We start from the raw sequence: 24,876 nt of genomic DNA on the forward strand, positions 1-24,876 counted from the left end.
CAGACAGAGCTTGTTCAGCATCACACAGCTATGCAGATGGCACCGAGTCCTGCTGAGCAAAGTGCCCAGCTGGTTTTACCTCTGCCCTGAGCTGTACGGCACTGATCCTCCACCAGATAGCCCCAGCTCCCAGCCAGCTTCCATCCTGGACCTTAAATCCAGCCGCTGCGTGGGACACAAGTAGGCTGCTGTGCCACCCCACACCATCCAGCTTCACCTGAGGGCTGTGCTGAGATGTCATGAGAGAAGATCAGTGGGAAATTGGCAGCAAAGTGTTGTCGCTGCCAGAGAAGATGCCTGCTAATGGGATTGCTCTACCATTGAGCAGGACAAGGATGGGTCATTCTGCAGAAAGCCATGGTGAACACCTTTGCCAACCCCACACCAAGCATGTAAGTCTTGTGAGAGGAGTAAATACTCACTTCTCCCAACACCCCACACTGGGGAAAGGGCCTTCATGGAGTGGAGCAACAAAGGTTGGCTTCGGAGAGGTAGGGGCATGGGGTGAACGGCGAGTTTGTCCATCGTTTGAAGGATGGTCTTGGGAAGGTTGGCCCAGGGTGCAGTGCTCTTGGTCTTCTCCCAGCGCAAGCAGCTGCATGGAGAAATACACCCCAGGCAGAGCTCAGTGCTAGGAGACCCAAGCAGGGACAGCCATAGGGGTGAAAACCCAGAGAGTTTGGATTTGTTTTAAAAAATAAAATAAAAGAAAGGAAAAAAAGTTGGAGCCTTCATCTGCCTTGTGGCTCCAGAGTCTTCCCATGCTTGGACGTCATTTCTACAGCTATGGATGGGAAATGTGTCTTCTCTTTAGATGGATCTCAGAATCACGTGACTCAAGAAGCATGGAGATTTGAGGAAGAACTCTTGCATGCCATGAACTTTACAGCTGAGGGGGCCTCTGTTGGACAGAAAACCTTCCCACCTGAGCAGTACTTCCAGGAGACAGTCTGACTTGGGAGCCGGCAACTGGGCTGAGAGGCTCCAAGTGTTGGGAGAGGATCAAAAAGCTCCCCTGGCAGTAAATCTTTCACCTGCCATGTTACTCACTGGGGCTTGTGGCCATTCCTCCGAGGTCGGCCCCGGGTCAGGATTTCTCCTGTCTCTTTAGCCCCCAAACCTGGAGATTTTTGTCTTATCTTTGACGCCATCTTGACACTGAAAACAAATTATGGCCCAATTACCCTTGCCGAGAGGGGCTGGAGCTACCTTAAATGGCCAGAACTATCAGGCGCTTCCTTAAGAGCGGGTAATTAGAGTGGGGTGCGGGGTGGGGAGGGGGCAAGGGCTGGGGGGGACCCCTGGCATGGGGTTGCCCTTGCCCCCCTGCTTGGCATGGCAGGAGGGGACATCCCATCCAGCCCCATCCCATCCAGTCCTACTCACTGTGGCCCAGCCGTGCTGCACCCTTGGGCTCCAGAGAGGCCAGAGCAGAGACGGGGCTCCCCGCTGCTCCCTGCCAATGCGGTGTCCGGGGGTCCCCCCCTGCCCCATGCCTCCCCCAGCCCTGGGTCACTGGCTGGGGCCAGGCCAGAGAGGCCCCGTGACAAGAGGCAGCAGCCCTGGCCCTGGCCGTGACCTTCGGGGCGACCTTGAGCGAGTCCCTGCCGGGGCTGGGGACCGGCTGTGCCTCTCATCCCGAGCAGGGACATTTCCGTGCTCACCCCAAGGAAACAGCGAACAGCAGCATCGTGGCCGAACTGCCGTAACAACCAACCCGAAACTTAAAAAAATGTCTTCTTCTTCCCCTCTTTCAGTGACATTAAAACGCGCTCTCCTCTGCTGTGTGCCTGGGGATTTCTTGCCCAGGGTTATGCCGTCTGCCTGAAACCAGCAGCCCCTTTAGGGGCCGACGTGCTGAGCTGGGTCCCAGCCCGCAGCCTGGACCGTGCTCATCTGGGGGCTGCTGCCCGAGTCTCTCTGCCCGGGGAAGCTGGCATCGGGTGTGTGCGGAGCCGGGTCCCTTCCAGGATCCAGCCCAGGGAGCAGGGAAGTGGAGCTGTGCAGAAATATCGGACGCTTCCCTGGCCTTGCAGGTTTGCTCCAGGTACCCTCGCACTCCTGGGTGAGCGGGTGGCTGGGGCTGGGTGTTTCTTTCCTTTTTTTTCCTTTTTTTCTTTCTTTCTTTCTTTTTTTTTTTTGTCAGATTGGTATTTTATTTGGCTCCATACTGTCTACCGAGCTGTCCAGTGTAACCCTTCCCTTGCTGCTTCTGAGATAAGAATAGGCTCCCCTGAGATCAGATAAACAGGCCCATAAATACCTACAACAACAACAAGCAGGGTCTGGGCTTGGCAGGAAGGGAGGGGAAAAAAAAAAAAAGGCAAAAAAGGGGCCATTTCTTTGCATACCAAAATCCAGGGGTGCAGAGCGTGAGGTGGGAAGCACCCAACAGCCTCTCTGCCCCCAGCGCTTGCCCCCTTGGCCAGGCAGGGGGGCGAGGGGCCGGGCAGGGCAGGCAGCAGGGTGGCTGGGTCCCCTCCACCGTCCCTCGTGGCTGGATTCCAGCGGCAGGGGACACGGCACGTATGATGTTGCCCCGGGGCCAAGCGATCCCTGCATGCGTGTGCTTCTGTCCAGGCAACTGCAGACTCAAGCCTGCGTGCGGGGAGCAGGCTGCTTCCCAACGGCATCAAGTTCACAGCAGGGTCGAGCCATAGGTGTGTGCAGGGCCACCTCCCCTGGCTGATGAGCTCGGCTCTCAGACGGCCAAAAAGCCAAACTGGCCAAACTGTTCTTCTTCCACCCAGGTTTGGTGCAGCCGGCACCGGGAGCCCTGCCGCTGCCTGCCGCAGGCTGCCGGGACGCCTCTCCCAGCCGCTGAGGTTTGCTGCCTGAGGAAGAGAGGCTGCCCCTGTGCAGGGCTCCCACCCCCTGCAGCTCCTCTCCTTTTGGGGGTGAAGGGGGTGACCCATTCCTAGGCTGGAACCAGTGCTGAGCTCAGCATCGACACCTCTTCCCGGCCCTGGAGCGGCAGAGCTGCCTGTGCAGTGCCGAGGTGAGGACGGAGCTCACTGCTCGCAAATACACCCCTTCCAAAGCGTGCGTTTTCGGGGAGCAGTGAAGCCCCGGGATACAGGAAATGTTTAGTGCTTTTTTTTTCACCCACCCTCCCTCAAAATGCTGAGCCAATCTCGCAGGAAAATCCCCTTGCTGGGCAGGGAAACCCTCTGCAGACGTGGAAACGGAGAGCATTTTCACTTGCAAAATCCCGAAGGAGCAAGGGAGGCTGGCACTGGGGACACCTTCTCCAGAAGTCTGCAGCCAGCTGGTACCACCACCAGAAACGTGTGGTAAGAAAAGCAACAATCCTGTGGATGCAGGCAGAGCATCTCCCCGGCAGTGCAGGGTGCCCCCTTCCCAGAAGCAAAGCTGGAAAGTCATGAAAAAAATCCCACCAGAGGTTTTTGGTGCGGTAGGGGAGGGTCCCCAGTGAGCAAACGATGTTCCAGATAGAGCCTGGTCTGCCTGGACCGAGGACGCTGACTCCTGTGCACAGTCCCCCAGCCTTACGCAGAAGAGCAAGTCCCAGGTCCCAGTTTAACCCTTTCTCCCATCCGATGCCGAGGTGCAGACCCAACTGGTGCCGTATGGATACGGGGATATGGGCTGGCACATGTAAACAGCATTGGGGCTGGAGACATTTATGGGGAGCTGGATTACAGTGTTAGCGATGGCTTGGGAGCTTTTCTGTAAAAACCCAGCCCTTTAAGGGATTGTGAAACTTAGCCATAAAATAGGATATTTGGGGCTAATTTTCTGTACCTTTTTCTTTTTTTTTTTTTTCCTTGAATGGGTTTGGTTTTAGAAATGCCCTGTTCTAGCTTCACTCGTGGACCCGGTGCCGTGCTAAACTTTTTATAGCCTGAACAAAACAATACCACTGCGGGCATTGCTCTGCTCAGGCTGTCAATTTTCATCTCAGCCTCATTCAAAGAGATCAGAAAACACATCTGGGGCTGGGAAGGCAGCCGTGCAGCGGCTCCGACGCGAGGGAAGTCTGATTCACGCAGCCTGATCGTTCTGCGAGCTTTAATTACGCCAGCCATACCCCCCCCAATGTTTCTGTGTCCATCCGTCTGTATTTGTACACACGCACAAAGTGGTTATAAAACCAGAGCTGCTTCCCCACGGGTGAGCTGGTGTATTTTTGTTGTGTGCGGCTGCACATGCACAGATTGATCGACATGTCAGCAATTTACGGATGTTGCATCGTTATTTCTATACCTTTAGCTGCAAGCAAAAGCTTGGTTTAAAATAGAAAATTTAATGCTCCCATCTGAGCCCTCAGATTAACCCTACAATAACGTACAAGTCTTCCCCGTCTCGGTTTTCTTTGCCCCAGCTGAGCATTCGGGTTTATCCTGGCGTCTCTGGGAACGGCGGCGTGGCCAGGCTGGGAATGCAGGATCGGGCCCTGAGCCCGTGCACGCACACCTTGGAAGCCACCCTTCAATAACAGAGCTGTGTGTGCACAGAATAAAGGAACAAGGATTCGGCTTTAATTATTAAGGATTATTAAGGATTTATGCCTGAGAGGTGACAGAGACGACTTTGGGCTGCGTGAGCGTTGGTGTGTCTGAGGCTGGTGGTATCTGTTGTGTTCGGACAGTGAGGAGGGAATGTTGCTCCTTCCAAAATGTGGCCAAGGCAGCGCCTAAGAGGGGATCCTGCTGAGAAAGTGCTGCCGGTGCCAGAGCCGTGCAGGGGAGCTGCCTGGGCAGGGCAGGGAAGGGGAGCCGAGCCCTGGTTCTCTGCGTGGCAGCAATAAAACTGAGGCTCCACAGCTCTACGGTGCTCGTGCCATCCAGCTGCTGCAAAGGCCTGATCCTGCCATCCTTCCCCAAGCCAAATACAAGTTCGGTCCCTCTAGCAGGTCTCCTGGGTCAGGAGGGAAGGGGTTGTAGGGCAGGGGCAGAGTTTGTGCCCTGGGGCAGACTGCGGGTACACATTCGCAGAGCCCTGCCAGCTCCTGGGTCAGCAAGCGCGGCATAAACAAGTCCCAAAGGATCCCACGGAGCTGCCCGAACCCCACGGGAGGGAATTCCCTCGCATGGATCAGCCCCACAGCAGGGCACTGACTTGAGGGGAGTCCTTTATCCCGCAGCACCCCTTGCCCCTGTGGGCAGGAGGGCAGGGGGCCCGGCCGCAGCAGTGCAATCCCAGGAGCAGGGAAAGGCGGAGGGGTCGGACCCGAGGCTGTTTGCGTAAAGTTTAAATTTTATTTTATTTAATTTTTTTTTAATTATTCCGTTTTAAATACGTGGTGTGGCGCGCCCGGTCCCTCGGGAAGTGGTCATGCAGATCTGAGGTAGAAAACCCGGCACAGGAGTGTTCCCAAATGCACCTCTAGGTAGTTTCACCGCAGCCACACGTCGGTCAGGCAGCGGACGGGGACGGGGACGGCTCGTATTTACAACAGCAAACGAATCACACCGTTTCAGCCCGGCCCGGGAGGGCCGGGGCCGCCGATCGCTGCTGACAACGGGAAGGAGCAACGAGTACTGCAAACGGGGGAAGGGGCGAGGGGGGGAATGGCCCCCGACGGGGCGGGCAGGATCCGGCCCCGCAAGGCGCCCTTCGCTTGTCTCCCGCGGAGCATCCGTCTCGGCGGGGGGGAGCCGGGCCGGGTACCCGCATCCTGCGCCTGGATGGGCTCCGGGGGCCGGGCCGGGCTCTCTCCGACATTGCACATGGAGGGGCGAGCGGGGAGCGCCGCCGGGGCGGCGGGGCAGCCCTCAGGGGTTCAGTTCCAGAGCCCAGACCTGCTGGGGCCAACCCGTCCGGCCCTTCAGCTTCTTCTCGCCGTGGCCCAACGGCTGCGAATAGACCTCGGGCTGCTGCGGGAGAGGAGACGGGGAGAGGGGGGAGAAAGGAGCGGTCAGGAGCGGAGCGGAGGTTCCGGGCCGGCCGCCCGCACCTTGCGCCCGCCTCGGGGCTGCAGCCGAGCGACCCCCGCGGCTCCAAGCGGCTTTTGTCAGCCCGAGGACAAAGGGGGTTTTTTGGGGTCCCCCCCCTCACCCCGCCCGCTGCAGCAGGGGGAGAAGCGGCCGCCCTTGCCCTGAAACGCACCCGCGCCCGCTCGTCCCGGGAAAGCGGCCGGCAGAGGGGAAGGACGAGCCGGCGGGCGGCTCGGCCGCGGCCGGTCCCGGGGCTTTATCCCTCGGGGAAAGCGCCCGGCAGCCCGCCCGGCCCGTCGGGAGCCATCCAGCCAAGTCGGGGCGGGCTTTTCTCCGCCGAAGTGCTCCCTACGGGTGTTTCTTTATTTTTAGGCTGGGAAAAATAAGGCTCCAGCGGGGCCGGGAAGGTTGTTTTATTTTTTTCCTCCAGCCCCGGGGCTTTCCCCGCCCGCCTCCGGCCCGGGGAGAGCGGGGCAGCGGGGTCCCGGCCCGTCTCTTACCGTCTCCCGTTTCCTCTTGTTCTCCCTGCCGTCGGCCTTCTTGAGCTCGGCTTTGAAGCCCTCGGTGTCCCCGGGCTGGCTGTCCTTGGCCAGCACCTCCATCAGGTAGGCGATGTAGCTGGTGGCCAGGCGCAGGGTCTTGATCTTGGAGAGCTTGGTGTCGGCGGGCACGTTGGGGATGCACTCGCGGAGCTCGGCGAAGGCGCTGTTGATGCTCTCCGTCCTCCGTCGCTCCTTCTTGGGACCCCCGACCCCTTTCCGCCGGCCCAGGCGGCCGCTGAGAGCCTCCAGCCGCCCCTGGCCGGCCGGGCCGTACTCGGCGGGGCCGTAGCTAGGGCTTTGCCCGGCGAGCTCGGGGGCCACCTCGGCCGGGTTGAGCACCCAGCCGGGGAAGTAGGCGCGCTCCTGGTGGCACCGCGCCGCCGGCCCGAAGAGAAAGGGGTCGTGCAGCATGTGGTGGTGGTGGTGGTGGTGCTGGTAGCCCCCCACCAGGTTCATGGTCCGCCCCGCCGGCCCCGGGGGCCGCGCTCAGCAGCGCACCATGGCCGCGGCGGCCGGCCGGGAAGGGCTCCCCGCCGGGCGGGCGCGGCAGGCAGCGGCGGCGGGGAGCGCGGCTCCGGCGTGGGGCTGCGATGGTGGTGGCCGGCTTCGGGGTTTGGGTTGGGGTTTGGGGTTTGTTGTTTTGTTTTGTTTTGTTTTTTTAACCCCTTCTGGAGCCTCCCAACCCTGCCTTTATATAGGGCCGGGGCCCCCCCGCCGCGGAGCCAATGGGCAGGGGAGGATGCTCGGGGGCCCCGGGGGGAGCGGGGCGGCGGAGGGGGCGTGCGCCGCGCTGTTGACTGGGTTTGTTTGGGCTCGCACCTCCGCTGTTTGCTCTGGCCTCCCGCTTGCTCCTTGCTTGCATGGAGAAGGGGGTGAGGAGTGACCCGAGGGGGGGACCCCGGCCCCCGCCCCGTCGCGCTTCGAGCCCCTCCGCTTCCCCGCGCCCGGGCCGGGGGGTGTCCGAGCCCCCCGGGAGCCGCCGCGCCCGGCGGGGGACGAGAGGCGGCAGCGGGGGCGGGGGAACCGCGGGTGCCCGGACCCCCGACGGCCGGGCCGGGCCGTGCGGGCGCTCCGGGACCGCAGTGACCCGCGGACTTTCTGCTCCCCCAGAGCCGGAGTCCCCGGCGGGGGCAGCGCCCGGCCCCGGGGGAAGGCTGGGCCCCGCGGGAGCGGGGCGCGGGGGGCCGGGAGGGCGGTGCGGGGTGCGGGGTGCTCGGTGCCGCACCCGGAGCCGGGGCATGAGCAGCCTCCGCCGGAGGAGCTGGGTGAGAGGAGGAGGCGAAGGCTCTGGAGGGAGGCTGGGCTGGGGGCCCCCGGGCTGGGCACGGCGGGGTGGGCTCCCTGTGTGCGGGGCACATTGCCCACGCGTGCTGTGCATGCACACGTGCGTGGCACAAATGCACACTGCACACAGGTGTGCACTGCATGCCTTCAGGCGTGCTGCACGCGTGTACGGCACGCACCCACCTTGCGCAAATACACGCTGCACATGCACGCGTGCTGCACACGTATGCCGTTACACCACACACGTGTGCTGCTCACAAAATACACCGGACATGTTGCCTACACATGCCACAAACATAGAGATGCTGCATACACCGCACGCCTGTCTGCACTGTACGCCCCCCCCCCCCAATACGTTACATGCACTTAACTGCACCCATATATATTACATACAGGCACCAGCAGCACACATATGCTACACACACAATGCCACCATATATATGTTACATACACACACGTGCTGCACATACATACTGTGTATACACACATACAGATCGCATGTGTGGCATATGAACACGTGTATGCTGCACATCCATGCACAGACACTGCACACACATACATAAATAAATAAAAATTATACTATCCACACACACAAACATATTTACGATAGGGCAGTGGGGACCTGCCCTGCATTTCCTGTCCCAGCCTGGCCACGAAAGGGCTGGGAGGGTCCCGTTGGGGCTGGGATCTTACACTTCACCACAGCCCCCAAACCCGAGCCCAGCATGGGGCCCTGCAGTGGACAGCATGTCCTGCTCGCCTCTGCGCCCATGGGAGACAGATCCCCAGGGCGACGGCTCCCAGACCCTGCGCTTCGCCCCCAGCCCGGCTGGGTGACGTTGGGGCCAACCCCTGCTCTTGCTCCCGTTACTCCCAGTGAGGACAGCCTGGGCACGGCGGTGGCGATCACAGCGCGGCGGGGCAGGAAGGGCTTTGGGCCCAAGGTATGTTAGCGATTAACGGCGCTTTCCAGCGATTCATCTTGCAGTGGAGGGTGGAAACGTTGGAGGGTTGTTTGCAGGCGCTTGTATTAATCATCCGGGCTAACACACCATTAACGTCCTCCTGCATTTTAAAGATGACAAATTTTATTTGACTTCTCTCAATCACGGTTCCCGGGCGGATTCGGGAGCCACTTAAATGCCTCGGATTTTCCATCGTTAGTTGTTACAAGGCGAGTTGCAAAGGCAGGAGGCCGGGGGGGCCGGGGCAGGGTGCAAGCGGGTCTCCAGTTCTGCCGGGCCCCGGCGGCCAGTGGGGGACGGCCGTACCGGATCTGCCCCACTTCGCTCCCCCCCGCTTTGTTCTTAGCTGCTGCAAAGCCCCCCCTTCCCTATCCCCTTTAAAAAAGCGCCCTGCAAACATTTGCTAGTGATTACCCTCCCGTCAGAGTCAGGCCTTGGGTAGGGCGTCGTGTCCCCGATTTCCTCCAAAACGCCAGTGGCTGGGTGGGATCTCTGCGCCCAGCTCGGAGCCGTCGGGGGCCAATGTCCGCCTGGGAGAGAGGCAGGGGTCCCGCTTCATGCCTTGCCCTCCCCCATGCCGGCACAGCGTCACCTGCAGTGCCCTGCTCCCCCTGACCAACCAGCCAGGCTCTTCACCGAGCCTCTCCCCGACCCTGTAAAAGCTCTGATCCAGCAAACCCCCAGGCTGGGTTCTGTGCCACCCAACCCCATCCCTGGAAAACACCCCTTCCCCCCCAAAAAAACCTCCCATCCCCATAGCCCTGCATTGCACAGGCCACTCACAGCCACGTCCAGCTCGGAGCCGTTGCCTCGAGCCATGCACCAGAGCCACCTGCAGCCTCCGGCCACTGAGCCAGGTAAGCCCAGCCCAAGCCCGGGCGTTATCTTGCTTTATCCCCCCCGCCGGAGGTCCCTGGACCCTGCGCACTTTGGAAGTGCTCAGCTGAGCAAATAGTGGGACCGGCGGGTTGATTTTCCTTTGGAAAATCGTTCTAATCTTTCGTGTTTTAATAAAATAATAAAACTGGAGCCCTTTTCACGCCGACACCTTCTAAATCAAACCAGACTGCCTTTGTCATGGCGTCCAAATTTAGCACTTCTCAAACTTTTGGTGAGTTTCTTTAATTTCACGTCTCCCCGCTCGCGCAGCGGGGAAACGCCGAGCGGTTCGGATTAGGCGATTTATGGCTGGCATGGCAGGAGGAACCACATTTCTCTCCACCTGTTTTCCTTCAAATCCTTCCCAAAGAAAGATTTCCTGCCCTCACGGCCAGGCAATGGCAAGGGGGGGCCGGTGCCGCATGTCGGAGGGTGAGGTTATGCCAGGTCTCCGCAGCCCCCAGCACCCCGACCCCAGAAGGAGCCACCCAGCTCCGCACCCATCCCCTGCCCTGGGACAAGGCTGCAGTTTTGGCCCCGGCCCCTCGGCCACCTCCTTATCAGCGCCCAGCGAGCGGCAGCCCGGGGTGTCCTGTGACTTTGACGCCAGCTCTGCTCCCCCCCTCTGCCTCCCTTATCTAAATAGGAGCGTAAATCAGGGTCTTGGCAGATGCCCTGGCAGGACAGGGACTCCATAAAAAGGGGCTCTGCTCCAGCTCTGTTTACATTGCAGCCCCGTAAAATATTCCCCTTGTCTTCCCTCTAGCGTCTCCCTGCAGCATCCCGGCACCCTCCTGCTCCCGCATCCCCCCCGCCCCAGGCTCTGCCGTGGCCCCGGGGTGCAACCGGGAAGGTCCCAGCCCTGACACCTTGCAGCCCCCCCGCCACGTCCCCCCATCAGGTTGTGCCCCGAGGTACCTCTGCACCCAGCCGCTGCCTCCGATCCCCCCCTCCGACAGCTGCCGCAGGCGCAGAGTGGGGCTGAGCCAGCTCCCCCGGGCAGCTGGGTTGTGTCTAAAGGTGCCCCTGGGTATTTATAGCACTCGCCTGAAATAATGCAATAATAATCACTCAGCACCTTCCTTACAGTTCTGCTCCTGGGAACGGTTGCAAAAAAACTTGGGAAACTGAGGCACGAGCAGAATCTGCTTCAAGGAGAGGTGCAAGGGGCTGGCTGCATGTGTGTTGCTGCTCTGGGGGGATTATTCTCCTCCCGGAGACGGTAGGAGGGAGAGAACCTGCAAAGTGAACGAAATCAAGTCTGTTTGATCAGCAATGAACCCTGGGGTCATGGCCAAGGCTGGGCTACGAGCACCACGGCTGTGAAAGCCCACTCAGGGCATCCCTCCTCCCCAGAAGGGTTTGCCACGCGTGTCTTGCTGTGTCTTGCTTGCTTGCGGGTCTTGTAGGGGCCGGGGGAGCGTTGGGGCACAGGGGAGCTCACATGTGCCAGCGCTTGTGCACTCCTGCGCCCGCGTCCCCCAAACTGCATCACTGGCTTGATCCTACAACAACATCACGCACGAAACCCCAAGTGGGGTTCAGGCTGTCAAGCCCCACCAAAGGAGCAGGAGGGATTGGGGGTGAGCCGGGCACCCGCCGTGGCGGTGGCTGGGCTGTGCTCAGCCCAGATGCTCCTGTTCTCAGCAGCAATCCACGGCATCTTCTCTGTACACACACCTCCCGCGCCGCCCCTCCGGCGACATAAAGGATGACTGCAACCATTGCCTCTCAAGAAATACAATCTATTTATGGCCAAGCAGCCACTGCCCTGTCTGGATAAATCAAAAGGAAAACAAAGCTTTATGGAAAAAAGATTATTAAATTTTCCATGTGCTCCTGAAGGGATGTGCTAGGCACTCACTGTTTATTTTTTTCCTCTCTCCTTGCTTGTACTGTAAATGACACTGTGTTTACAAAAGTTTTTATGTCATCAGAGCAAAGTCACAGCTCAGCTTCCTCTCCTGTGTATTTTATGTAGATGGATGTGTCTGCGAGGAACATTCAAACTAAACAGAGCGCTGGTTTATAGGAAAATGTATTTATTTGAAAAATCGTAACTCACAATTTCGGCAAAACCGGGCTCCACATTTATTGCCGCTAATGGGGTGTGGCGGCCATAAATTAACCTGGAAAATTGCTGCGGCCGTATCAACAACGGCTCATTGTGCTGACGGAGCAGAGCGGAGCAGCCGCTCCCCAAAGACGGCTCATGTCAATTTGCAATTAGGTTTGGATGCAAACAATAGGCAAAGGGAAGGTAATGGCAGCCTCGCAGCTCACCGCTGGAACCGGCCCCAAAATCATTACTCCAAGCTGGCATGGATGCCCTGAGTCTTACTTAAAACAACGCTGTTCCTCCATCTGATTGCCACAGAAATCAGTGCAAGGAGGCTCTACCTGCCATAAAGGGAATTTCTGTTTATATTACATTACTCGTCACGGACATGCAATTGGAAATGATGGAAAAAACGAGTCTGCGAGCTCCGACTGGCAGCCCAGGTGACCCACATGCAGGGAGAGCTGATCCTCTTGCTCCCCAGTTGACCTCTCCTAATTGAGAAGAAACTTTTGCACTGCAGCAGGAGTGATGCTTCTGCCCTAAATCCTCTTCTTTCCCAACTCAAATTCCCTGCTGAGTCCAACACTGACCCCCAAAGCCCCAGGGACGGGTGCTGACCCCAGGGCAGGAGGTGCCAGCATCATCCCCCTGTCCCCGATCCCCTGGCTTGGGGCAGGATTTGGGTGCTGACCCGCAGTGGCACCTCTCTGCTCACGGGGAGAAGCAGAGAAGAGCTCCTGGCTGATGCAGGTCCCTGACGAAAACCAGCGCCTTCCCCTCCTCCGTCCACTTTCCACTCCTGAAGCAAATTTACAAGGGCTCTAAAATGTCCCGCTCCAGGGCATCAGCCAACTGCTAATGGCTGGGGATTGGGAAAGACATTTCCTCCGCGCGAGAAGGATTGCATAAGCGCTTATTAAGGCAGCTCCTGGCGTCTTCGTCTAAAGCATCTGGTTTAGGGCATGGCTGGAGACAAACTGCTGGATCTGGATGGGGTAGAGCTGGGCTCCCTGCTGCCAACTTTCCCCTCGTCCGGACATGGGTGCAGGTTTGGGTCATCTTGTACACGCTGGTGCGGAAAAGGGAGGTGGGTCATGACATGAGATGTGTCTTTCTTCCTCTCCCTCTGCTCTCCATCTCGTCCTGGCGGTGCCACCGTAGGGACTTACCTTCACACCTTTTGCTCCGTTGACTCTTGTTTTGCCATGTTCAGCAGGAGGAGGCACGGTTTGAGCTCGGGGCCCTTCCCACCCCAGGTACCCCAGGTACCACGATGCCCCACATGCACGAGGGATTTCCCCGGTCCCTACTCATGCCGCCATCCCACCTTCCTTGAAAGAGGGACTTCTCTCCTGTCCCGCCGGCACCGTGCCTTGCCCAGGGACTGACCCGGCTTGTTGGTTGGGCATTGGGTGCTCTTCCTATCTTGCACTGTGTTTGCGTGACATTACAGATAAAAAGGGGCCTCTGTGCTTGGCTTTGCGGTGGGAGAAGGTTGGCGACAGCGGCACAGGCCACCGAAACAGGGTAGGAGGCTCTAACAGGGCTCTGCCGTGCCGCAGGCTCAGTGCGGTGTGCTGGCACCGGGGAGCAGCCAGAGCCCAGCAGCAGCATCCTGCCCACGCTTCCCTGTCGTGAGACCATTTCCCAGTATCCGTACTTCCCGCCCTCCTCTCTGTGCAGATCCACCTGGGGTTTTTAATTCATTTTCTCTGTAAGTTTTTCGGGGCAATTCCAGTTCTTGTCGCACAGTGCCTCGTGCCAGGTCCAGGCTATGCCAGCGCTGCCAGGTTAGGAGGATAAGGACAATTTGTGGTGCCTTATTACCCTGGTTATCCTCAGCTCTCCCAAAATCCCAGGATTCCTCTCCTCCAGGTGCACGAGTTACTGCTCCACTCCCAGGGGAGCAGAGGGGCTGGTTTTCCCCCGGTTCCCCCCGTCGTATCCCGAGAGGTCCGTGCAGCCGCCGGGCCGGCCGTCAGGTTACGGCAAGAGTTGCAAGATGTTTTTTTCAAGGTTGGGTTCGTTTTCTGCAGATTGGGATGGTTTTAAAAATTAACAAGCATCTGTTAAGACTTTTTTTGCAACTGAAAATTATTTGGGGGCTGGGGGTTTTAAATAATTTTAGTGCTTTTTTCCACCCTTTTTTCCCCCATTTTATAAATGGGAGGTGGCAGAAACTGGAGTGCAGCCGGCATCAGACCAGGGCTGCAAATATTTTCCTTTTTAGGATGCAAGTTTTGAGGGGAGGAGATGGCAGGGAGCTGGGGGTCAGTTATTTGTGTTGTTTCCTTGGGTTTTGCTTTACAGCCTCCCCCAAAAAAAACAGGGAGAAGAAGGAGGATTCTGGAGATCCGTTAAGGCAGCTGTTTCTTTAGTTAGAAATATTTTCACAAGTCTCTGCCGGCCGCAGGCCGTATCCAGCCCTCTGCCTCCTCACACCGGCTTTTATAAGCACAGCTCGTGCAAGAGCGTGTTGTACGGGGAGACGGCGTGGGCTGGGAGGGCTGGTCGGGCCGCCCGCTCTTCGCCGGGAGCCGCAGCCGTCCCGGCGGTGGCCTGTCCGCCGGCTCTGGAATGTGCTCCCGAAATACACAATCGCAAACGCATTGCAGAGCTGCCAGCCCCACGCCGTGCGGGGGGACACCCCCTCGGTACCTGCCGCCCTCCGCTCTGCCCTTTTATCCGGTAGTGAAGCGCTCCGAGCGCGGGTGGTTTAGGGTGAGAAAACATCTTTTTGATGACATCTCCAAAGCCGACCTGTCCCGCTCCCCGACATCCAGGCAGCCCCAGTTTTGGGGTTCAGGGTGGCACTTTGCCAGCCCTTCGCCTCCCCAGGGCTCGTTATCCCCCACCCCGAGCTGGGAGACAGCACCCGGCACAGCTGTGCCGATGCCTCCAGGGCACCGGTGGGTGCAGGGGGACGGGGGGGGAGGTTTCGGGGGGGAAAGGCCCCGATGTGCTGGGTGTCCCATGTCAGCGTGGTCTGTGGTGCCATGTTGCTTTCGGGGGGGTCACGGGGTGGGGACGTGCTGTGAAAAGTGAATCCAGACCTGCAGAGAATAATGGCTTTATTTATTGTATGTCAATATGTGACTCCTCCTAACATGCTCTGAAGAAAAAAACTGTTTGAAATTGAGTTTATTGGAAGGAAAAAAATTTCTCCCATAAAAATGCTGATCCCTCCCCAATTCTCAAAACTGAAACAAAATAGTTTGCTTTGAGCTGAAGACATTTCTGCTCTTGGCCCTGTGTTTTCCAAGAAGAGCAGTGAACGTGAAGGAAAAACAAGCCTTCCCCATTAAAACACGCCTAAGCAAAACTCCAGTTTTCTCTTAAACTTTGCTTGGAAACATTTGGAGCAGCTTCGTGCAAACCGGTTCTGCCCTTTGAGAAGCCATTAAAATTAAAAACCAACCCAAAATAGCCATTTCTGCAGGAAGCTTCTCGTACGGACAAAAGAAAGAGGTTTGTTTTACACCATAAAGCCAAAAGCTCCCGGGGAAGCGCAGTGAAACCCGCTTGCCGGCACTGGTGGCACAGCAGCTCCGGGGATGTTTTGCAGGAGCCGGCCAAAGCTGGCGGGCACTGCCGAGGCGAGGGCCACCACCGGCATTTCACTGCCTGTTGTCCCAGCCAGTGGAGTACCTCCGACTTCAGCACGGTGTATTTTCCATCAGGATGAAGGCTTGCAGGGGGCAAGTTTTGGCAGGGAAAGGTTTTGGACCAGTGTTTGGCCCCGCTTCGAGCTTGTCCCAGCGCTCCCGTGGCCTCTCCAAAGGACCCATCCCATGCAGGAGCCGAGGAAACTCACCCCAGGACAAATGAAAACCCTTCCCCAACAAGGTGTCAAGGCCCTTCATAAAGTCCTTTTTTTTCACTGACTCCATGTTACACATAAAGCACAGAAAAAAATTCCAGTAATTCCTAAGCCAGCAATATACACACCAGCAATCCTGATATGATATTTTTATATATCATATCATTTTATATATTAAAAATATATATTTTTATATATATAAAAATATATATTTGTGTATATAAATAAATAAAAATATAAATATATATACCGTGTGTGTATATATATGTTGCTGCTTTTTCTGCTAGTGGCATCAGACTGCGATTTAGGCAGAAATATTTCTATACCAGGGTCTTTGGCAATGAATTTTTGACATGCAGCTGCCCCCCTTATGCAGAAAGCCCAGCCCAGCGAGACCCTGCCGAGGTGCTCAGCCCAACACCCGTGTAATTGGGCAAAAATTATTACTAATGGATTTGCAAGAACTTGCCAGTTTATACGGGGAACTGGGATCCTTCTGTTCGGGCTCTCCTCCTCACGGCGGCTCTCCAGGAGGAAGCCATCTCAGCCTCATCTGCTCCGCGTGATGCTGAAATCCCAGGGCAGAGGGTCTCTGCAGCGAGCGCCCATTGCCGCATCCCCACCGCCCCGAGGGCTGGTGGACCCCCCTTTCCTTGGGAGGGGGTGGGGGGACAAGGGGGCACGCCGCTGTGAAACTACAGTTTTGGAGGCTGGTTGTTGTTTTCTTGAGCCGAAACGACAAGAAACATCATGTCTAAAGATGACAGGCTTAATTTGCAGTGTCATTAACCAGAGCCGAAACCCTAGATGGGCTGGGTCTCCCGTGTGCAGCGTGCTTGCTTCCCGCGCTGCAGCTGATCTTTCTCTGATTCTGCCAGATAAAGGCCTTTGTGGGTGCATTTCCCTCGCTCAGACCTTGTTTTTCTTCCTATGGATGTTATCGTTCAGCACAGGGGACGAGGCAGTCGTTCCTCCCCCTCTCACACACGCATCCATAGTGGGTGAATGTACCCCCTGTAACACACCGGCTCCCCAGCACGCTTGTGCTCCCCCATGTATTTGCAGGGGGTTCTAATGAGCACAAAGTATGACCCTCGGGTAGCATCCCGTCTCGCCAGGAGAAAAAGTCTCATTTCTGAGCTGGCCACAGCCTTGAGATCTCATGGAAATAAGCCCCGGGATCTGACCCAGGGGTAGTGTGGCAAGGCTGGTGTGAGCTGAGGTGGGCAGCGGGACCGGGAAGACCCACAAAAGCTCCATAACCACCCGTCTCTTGGTCCCAGCTGTGGTTACAAACGACATTCCCAGTTAAAAGCAGCTGCTGAGACCCAAACACACTGGATGTGGAGAGCAGCCTCTGGCCGGCCAAGCTGGACTGCAGCGTTTGGCCATGCCACTGGCCCCGCTGGGCTTAGGGACACGGGCACGTAAACACAAAGCGCTTTTTTTAATGAATGTGGTTGCTCTGGGCTGTGAGCAGCCCTTGCCTTGGCAAGTGGAGAGCTGGAGGCGAAGGGGCTCATGTGAAGCTTGCTGGCAAGCGAGCAACAGAGCTGAGCGTGCCGCCTGCCCGCGCCGCGCGAGCCGGCAGGGTCAGAGCACGGTAGGAAAAAATACCGCAATAGGCAAAGCATCTCCCATTTGCCCCTAAGCTCCGGCTCTTCCTGTGCTGATAAGGAGCCCAGTAAATCTCCCTACAGCAGCGAGACATTTTTTTTCCCCTCTCCTGCCCTCGCAGTGGTGCCTCAGCGGAGGGAGCTGGCTGCGGGAGTTGCGACGGGCTGCCCTCCTCGCCTCTCTGCGGGGAAATACCCCAAAGCAGTGCAGCCCCCCGAGCACCCCACAGGCTCCGGCAGCCCGAGCCCTGCCCTGCAGTGCGGGAAGGCAGCTGGGTGCAGGCAGGAGCTGTCTCCTCTCTAATCATCCCCCCGGAGCCCTGTGGCCGAACCACTCGCTGATATCTCAGGCCATGGCGGCTGGTGCCGGGCTGACTCAGGCGAGATGCAGACTGATACAGCCCCTCTGCCCCGCACCGACAGGGATGCAGGGCAAGAGCAGGGGAGGAAAACCCCGAGTATATGTGTCCAAAGCCTCCCTCGCCTTAGTGCTTTGGCTGAAATGGGGAGCTTGGGCGGTGAGCAGGCTCCCACTGGTAGGTTGGTGCTGAGCCCTGGGCTGTATGAACCCGAGTCACCTGCTAGATGTGGCTTGTGGCTGGTGACTGGATGCATGGCACTGACCCGGGAGAGCTTGAGCCTGCTCAAACCCAGGCGGGATGCAACATTGCTGCTCTGAAAAAGCAGCTCTGTGCGTGCTCGATGGCAGGACAGGGTTTTCTCAATTCAGGCGTTGCGGTGGGACCACAGGATTAATCATTTCTCATGCAGGAGATGGTCACAACACTGCCTCCCGATTGCTCTCTCATGGGTGACAAAGAGCTAGGACCCCTTTTTTGTCCCACCACGCTGCTGTCCCCTCCCCGCAGCCAGGCCCCCGCCACCGGATCACCCACAATAAATACTGCTGTGCCATGGCTGGGCTGCTGCCCCGTCAGGGACCTTCCTCCCTCCCGCACCAGCAAACGCTGTTGGTTTTCCTCATCCTCTCCCGAATCCCTCATAAATTTCCCATTGCCGGCTCCGCCAGCGCCATGTTCCCATTAAACCTTGCAGGCTGATTGCATCCGTCAGTGTCACTGTCTGGGGCTGGAATGTGTCACCCTGCTCCAGAGGAGTCATTTATTTAGCTGTAGCAGAGCATTTCAGGACAAAGTGCTGGATTAGATCACGGTGGGACAGTTTTCCTGCGGTGGCAAGCACCGATCCATCTCGCACAGCGGGAGGAAAGCGCCGCTGCTGGATTCTTTCCTATTTATTTTTCCTAAACAGAGGGCTGAGGAGTGCGAGAGTCGCCTACTGGCAGGACCCTGCGCTTTGCTGGAGCGTCCTAAGGAAAGGAAGTTTGCTTTAAAAAGTCTCCAAAACGCGTGAGTCTGGAGCAGACACTTTTTACCACCCTCCCTGTTGCGTCTCACTGCTTCTGTAAGGACCCTCGGGCGCCCAGCCGATGGCAGGGGTGGCCCCGCAGCTGGGTGTGCTTCAAGGACCCTGCCATGTGGTGGCAAGGGCTGGGGCTTGTAGGGCCTGGGATGTCCACGGTAGTGGAGGAAGCACATACAACCGCGTCCCAGCATGGCCCTGCGTCCCTGCAGGCAGTGCGGGCAGAGAAGCACTGGTGGTGACAGTGCGGTGACAGCAGGGAGCATCCAGCTGCGATGTGCCCCTGCCCACACCAGGCACAGCAGGTCCCTAATGCTGAGGAGGGGATTCTCTTGTAGGTATTAGATGTGATGATAATCGGGCATTCAGGGTTAAAACATAAAATGAAATTAGGCGCCTCTCGTTACCCATGTAAGCATGCAGCTGCATGCAGGAACCCTGGGTGCTGGGAAATAGTCTGTCCTGACCATGGCATCCCCCATCCCTGCCTGGCAGGACATCATCCCCAAAACGACAGGCATGTGTGTTTGCAGGGGACGGAGCGATAGAGATGAGGAGCCGAAGGGACGGCTGGTCACCGCGAGGACAGACACCCTTCTGCACCGGCTGTGCAGCAGGAGCGAGTCATCCTCAGCGCAGTGATGAAGGTCTCGGCTGCCTTCCTTTGGGATACGTGCCCTTGGGTGGTACCGTGCCACTGGTAGCAGGTTTCCTGTTGCTTTTTCCCAGCTACCTGTGCTGGTGTCCTCCGGGGGGGCTCAGATGTGCTGGGAAGTGCCTCTCCTTGGGGTGCTGCCCGGTGACCTGCATATGGTAGGGGTGGAAGAGACAGTCAGTCTGTATTGCTTTGTTTATAAGAACATATTTGCAGTGATTGATGTCCAAGCTGGGGAAGTATGCTTGCAAGTGAGACTTTAAAACATGAATCAAACAATGTTTGGAATACGTACGCTGCTCTGTCAAACATTTCTCGACGTTTGGAGTCTGCAGAGCCTGCGCGTCCAGAGGTACCAGTGCCTGTGCGGAGGTGTCTGGAGGGAAAGCATCCGCCCCGCTGCAAGGGTGAGCACAGGCATCCTTCAGCCTCGGCATCCTTCAGCCTCGGCATCACCGCTCTGCACCGAGAGGCTGCTGGGGATGGGTCGGGGTTTGCTCCTGCAGCCGCTCGGCCGAGGGGTGCATGCGGAGGTGTCCCGTTAAGCCCCGTCCATCACAGGACATTCCTTTACGCGACGCTCCTTACTGCCAAATCGTCCCCCAGGGCTGCTGAGGAATGAAAGCGGCCCTGGAGGACAGAGTCAGCTTTCAGGCTTCCTTCCCCTCCAGATAACCCGATTGCCCGTGGAGAGAAGAAAGGTCTGGAAGGGGCGGGCTGTATCCAGATGTTCACCAAGTGCATTAAGACCCTCAGCCAGAGGAGCACATGCTTCAGGTTAAGCCCCTGAGCAGTCCCAGCTGCAGCAGTATTAATGAAGTCTTCAGTTAATCGCTTGGTGAATGCTCTCCCTGATAAGGGCTGGGGTGGTTTACAGGGAACAGGGAATCTTCTCGGGGTTTTTCTTTGTGTGTCCTGCTCGGAAAGTCCTGCATGGACATCCCTTCGTGCTGGCATCACCACCACCGTACCACCTCCTTCACCCATGGAGCGACGTGGGTTTCCCAGTTAAGAGAGCTGCCCGCACCCGTCGTGCAGGGGTTGTGGATCTGGCCCTGCATTTTCTGGAGCTATGCTTTCTCCTCTGTTCATAGGGATGTTATCACGTCCTGTTGCCCATGGGGTGGGGCTGGACATGGCTTTTCTCAGCAGAACCAGCTGATGGGACACCACTGCCTCAGCTGCCCCATCCCACCTTCTCCAGGTCCCAGGGGACACCTTGTCCTCCCAGCCCCAAGCCAGCCCTGGGCCACCACCTCACCCCACCAGAGAGGATCCAGCCCCGCCAGCTGAGTTGGGCGATGCCCTCATCCTCAGGGATGCACACACATGACCCGATGGCACCAGGTGACCCGATGGCACCAGGTGACGTGCCACACTCAGAGGAGCATCCTCCCCCCACCAAGCTGTCCTGGTGAGCAGATACCCGGGATGACGCCAAACCCACCCTTCCTGGGAAAGGGATCGGTCGGGGACAACATCAGGGGCACGGGTGCCAGCTGGCTGCCGTTCACTGGCCATAAACGACGTTTCCAGCCCCGGATTGGGTTGAAGGCGTTCGGGACTGAGAGGGACACCAGAAACTGGGCATCCCTCCAGGATGCGCAGACCTTCCTCCTCTGGGCTCTCTGCCTGCTGCTGCCCGCGGGGACAGCAGGTCTGCCTGTCTCATTCCTCCACCCAGCCATTATTTATTTATTTTCCCCAGGAACCCCAAGAAAACCATTAGAAAGATATTTTTCAATTGATGAAAACCAGAAGGACCACTGTTCCTCCACCCAAGCGCACCACCCTTGTGCGAAGTCTCTTTAACTGCGTGCACGGAAAACGCATCCCGTGAGCAGATCCCCTTCTCTCGCGGGTCCGCTTTCGTTGCCTTTTAGGACGAGAGAGATTTATTCACTCCGCATGTTATTTTTAAAAGGTATTTTCTTTATAGCTGGGCTTCTCCTGCTTAGGCGAGATTAGGAGATCGTATTTCATGACTTCTCATGGATCCCCTTCCTGAAGCTCTAATGAACTATGGATGAGTGACCGTGGTAATCCAGTCTGTGCAGGAGCTCGTTAAAGTTGCCGAGTCCGTTATAATAACTAGCTACATCTGATCAGATTACTTCTTTAAATCGCTGATTCCACTGGCATATGAGAGCCTGCTCTTATGCCAGCTCGGGCAGCAGGAGCTTTGCTCTGGGCTCGGCGAGTGCCTGGCTCTCGCCTTGTGTGCCGCTAACGAGGCACAATTTGATTAACTCACATTGCAGAAAGGCCACAGGATTTCCCTTCACTGCTTTGCTCAGCCGACCCGGGCCGGAGCAGGCAGCCTTGCGTCCTGCTGGAGGCGAGTGACTGCTACAAAGAAATGATCCGGCCATTTCCCGGTTATAAATAGAAATCTTGGGAGAGGGTTGGCAAGCGGCCGCCCGGGGCCACATCCAGCCCCGGTCCGTGTGAGCAGCCGAACGGCGCGGGAAGCCGGCAATTCCAGCTCCGCGCCCTGCGAAGAGCAGCCTGCAGCGTCTCCCTGCCGCCCTTCCTTGCAGCTGCCTGGCGCCAGCCCACCCCGTCCCGCACTCGCCGCCCTGACGAGCCCGCGGCCCCCACCGTGGCATCGTGCCCTCCCCGCAGCAGCCGGGCTCGCAGCCCCAGAGCCACGGGATGGAGCCCAGCCCGGCACCCCGGTAAAATGGGCTGCAGCCCCACTGGCAGAGAGGTCTGCCCTCCCGCCCCGCACTGAGGTGGTCGTCCTGACCCCTGCCCGCATCCCTTCCTTATTGAAAGCAGAAGCAGGCAGCCCTGCAAATATCCAGAAGGGAAAAGAAAAAAAAAAAAAAAGGCCAGATCCATCTGCAAACGCACAGGCAGAAATGCTTCTTTGTCTTGGGAAGTGTCAGCGAAAGAAATTCCCTTTGAGGATAGGTTTGTGTTTGCAAGACTTCAAACCCCTCATCTGGACAATAACAGCTTCTGTCTAAGGGAATCAGGCCCGTAAGGTACCGGCCAAGCCTGGAGTATTAGACGTTAGGACAGTAATTAGGGCTCTGGTGCTGATAAGGGTGCAGACCTCAGCCACCTTCTGCTCTGCTCATGCCAGAGGAGTGAGTGTGCATCACGCCCGGCTCTTTGCAGGGCTCCCGACGCGCAGAGGCACCACGGGATGTAAACAACCCGCGGTCTGGCCCGGCCAGGGCTCTCCATGGTGGCCACGCCGGCTAGTCCTGGCAGGAGGAGCGGTGGGGGCGGCCGCTGTGCCCGGAGCCCGGCTCGGCGCTGGCACCCCACGCTCAGCAAAAGGGGAACGCGCTCAGCAAGCACGGCGAGCAGGTCCCCGCTGGCAGCGTAACGTCAAATTTAGTACGTGGAAAAAAAAGATTGGTTCTTGCCCTGGCCGCCCATGCCGTGCCAAACCCCAGCCGCCGCTCAGCCCTGGGTTTGCCATAGGATACCAGCTCCTGCCAGCGCGTGGGTCCCTGACGTGCAGGCACACCCAAACACGTTCAGGAGCAAAAAAAGCTGGGTCCTGGCCTTTACAGCTGCCAGCCCTGTAAAAACCAAAGGTCTGCCTTCTCTGCCTTCTTAGTCCCCTGGCAGGGAGCCCCAGGGCTGGCAAAGGGGCTCGTGCCAGCACCGGCGCAGCCCCGGGCTGCAGAAGAGGAGGTTGATGTACAGGTCTGCAGGCAAAGGAAGGCCGCCGGGGACTTCTGATCATCTCATTAACTCACGAGAATGGCAGAAAATAATTGCTCGCGGTTCAATGCAGTCCATCTGTGTGGGATTTTCTCAATAATAAGTGCATACGGCCTGGTTTTAATGTTTTTCAACGTTTTTTAAACTGAAACATTTCCTAGTGCCGAAGCCCAGGCAGAAATCAGTTCCAGCCCTGGGGGCAGCGAGGGGATTTGGAGGCACAAGTCTCAGGTTGACTTTTTAACAGGGTTCGTACAAACTATCCTGCCCGTAATGCTCATGTAATTGATGCTTTTGAATACTCCAAGGAGGCCGAGGTCCTCTGAGGCTTTGAAAGTATGTTTTACAGTATTTTCTGATGTGATATATAAAAAAACCCCTAATCATGAGTCAGGCAAGCAAAGCTCCTGAGACTGACTTAAAATTATTTACACGCACACACCCCCCTTTTAAGTGATCGCATTTAAAGCTTTTAAAAATGTAATTTTTTTTAACAAAAGCTGATTTTTCATGCAGTCACAGGACTCTGGCAGTTTTGGTGTAAAACCTGCCCCGCAGCCAGCTGTGGGGAGGGCACGATGTGCCAGCTGGCTGAGGCTGGGCTGCGCCTTCCTGCAGAAGGGTTCAAAGCAGGAGCTGATTTGTCTTATTTCCCTGCAAGATGTGGTTTGAGACTTAACTCTGGCCAAGCAGCAAGTGACTGTGGGGAGTTTTGGTCATCGGGATGGATGAAGCGATGGGCTCGGTCCTTTCTAGACCCCGATTTTCCCAGTCTGGGAAAGCCAAGCAGGTAACTGCAGCAATTTCCCCAGGATAAGTGAACTTCACCAGCATCTTGCAAACACACACGCACACACACACACACACACACACACTCTCTCATTCATTAAAGCCGGCGCTATTAAAGTGACGCTCTGACCCCTGCCAAAAATCTGTCCTAATAATTTCCCCATGTGGTGAAACGCCAGGCATTTATTGCGGCTTTGCTCCACCGCCTTCCCCCTCAAAGAAAGTGCGGGGGGCTGCACACCCTGTCCACCCCACGGGCTGGCCCTGTCACCAGCAGCCCCAGCCCCTATCCTATCTGGGGAGGGAGTGAGAAATAACCCTCCTAATCCCTTACCAGGTTTGTACTCCTAATCCCTCTTTTAAGTGGCACCGCGTTAACTGGCTCCCTTTCCAGGGCCATTGCTTGGGTGGGAGCGATGCACCCCACGAGCGTCGTGGTAGCCCCCCCAGACCCCTCTGTGCCTGGACCATGGTGTGAGGCTGCTGAAGCCCCGGCAGCAGCCGGGCCCCGTCGTCTCGTCCTGGCTTTTCTGCTTGGGGCTGCCTCCGTGAGACAAAGCAGACCCCATCCCCCTTGTCCCCCCTGTCCTCCCCATCCCAGGGCTCCTGCGGGCACAGCAGCGCCCACCCCAAGGAACCCCCGACGGTGTGGGCTCGGCGGCATGGCCAGGGGCTATTTTGGGGAGGGGGTTTTTCTGGGCCACCGATGGAAAGCTTGAACGGCACAGGAGTCCGAATCTGGCCCAAAGCATTTCAAATATGCCTCGCCGTGGGCTGGAGCACCGAGCCTGCCTTAAGTGGGCAAGGGATTTAGTAATCGCAGCCTCCCATCGTCCCGCCAAGGGCACGGGAGCCCGGCTCTGGCTGCTGCAAAATACTTGCTGGAGGCTGAGTATTGCACAATTTTCCACCTACCCCTGAAGCCTGCAGTGGAAAACTCGGGCTGAGCCCGAGCTACTGCACCTGCCCCGGCTGTGGCTCGCATGGTAGGGGGCGTTTCCAGGGGTTATTGGTTATTTGGATGATAATGTCCTGGGGCAAACTATTGTGATTAGTGATACTTCAAGAGAGAGAAGCAGGAAATAGAAAAAGTGGGTTTTGGGGAAGCCGCTGCCCGTGCTGGGCGTCCCCGCAGCACCCCGGGGAGGTCTTACAGCACGGCGGGGAAGCAGCCGGCGTTGCACCGAGCCCTGCGTTTTGGGAGCTGCCACCAAAACCGAGAACTCCCCTTTCTCACACGCTTACTGAATGGTTTGGGTTTCACAGCTGTCCCCAAAAATATGTAACAGGGCAACAT

At 57.6% G+C, this 24,876-nt stretch overlaps 1 protein-coding gene across 1 annotated transcript; it reads right to left on the bottom strand.

The window, feature by feature from the left end:
• Positions 1-5,738: 5,738 nt before the first annotated feature.
• On the bottom strand, positions 5,739-6,898 carry HAND1 (heart and neural crest derivatives expressed 1). Its single transcript, XM_075509984.1, has 2 exons — positions 6,401-6,898; positions 5,739-5,840 (listed from the first exon to the last, which is right to left on the bottom strand). Exons 1-2 carry the CDS (start codon positions 6,896-6,898, stop codon positions 5,739-5,741), a joined length of 600 nt encoding a protein of 199 aa, XP_075366099.1.
• Positions 6,899-24,876: the final 17,978 nt, after the last annotated feature.

Source organism: Mycteria americana, chromosome 8 (assembly GCF_035582795.1).
Source record: "Mycteria americana isolate JAX WOST 10 ecotype Jacksonville Zoo and Gardens chromosome 8, USCA_MyAme_1.0, whole genome shotgun sequence".
In the NCBI taxonomy this organism is placed as follows: domain Eukaryota; kingdom Metazoa; phylum Chordata; class Aves; order Ciconiiformes; family Ciconiidae; genus Mycteria; species Mycteria americana.

Coding starts and splice junctions, on each gene's coding strand:
- HAND1 (XM_075509984.1), bottom strand. CDS start 6,898: ATGAACCTGGTGGGGGGCTACCAGCACCACCACCACCACCACCACATG. Junction 5,841..6,400: donor ACAAGAGGAAACGGGAGACG/GTAAGAGACGGG, acceptor CCTCTCCCGCAG/CAGCCCGAGGTCTATTCGCA.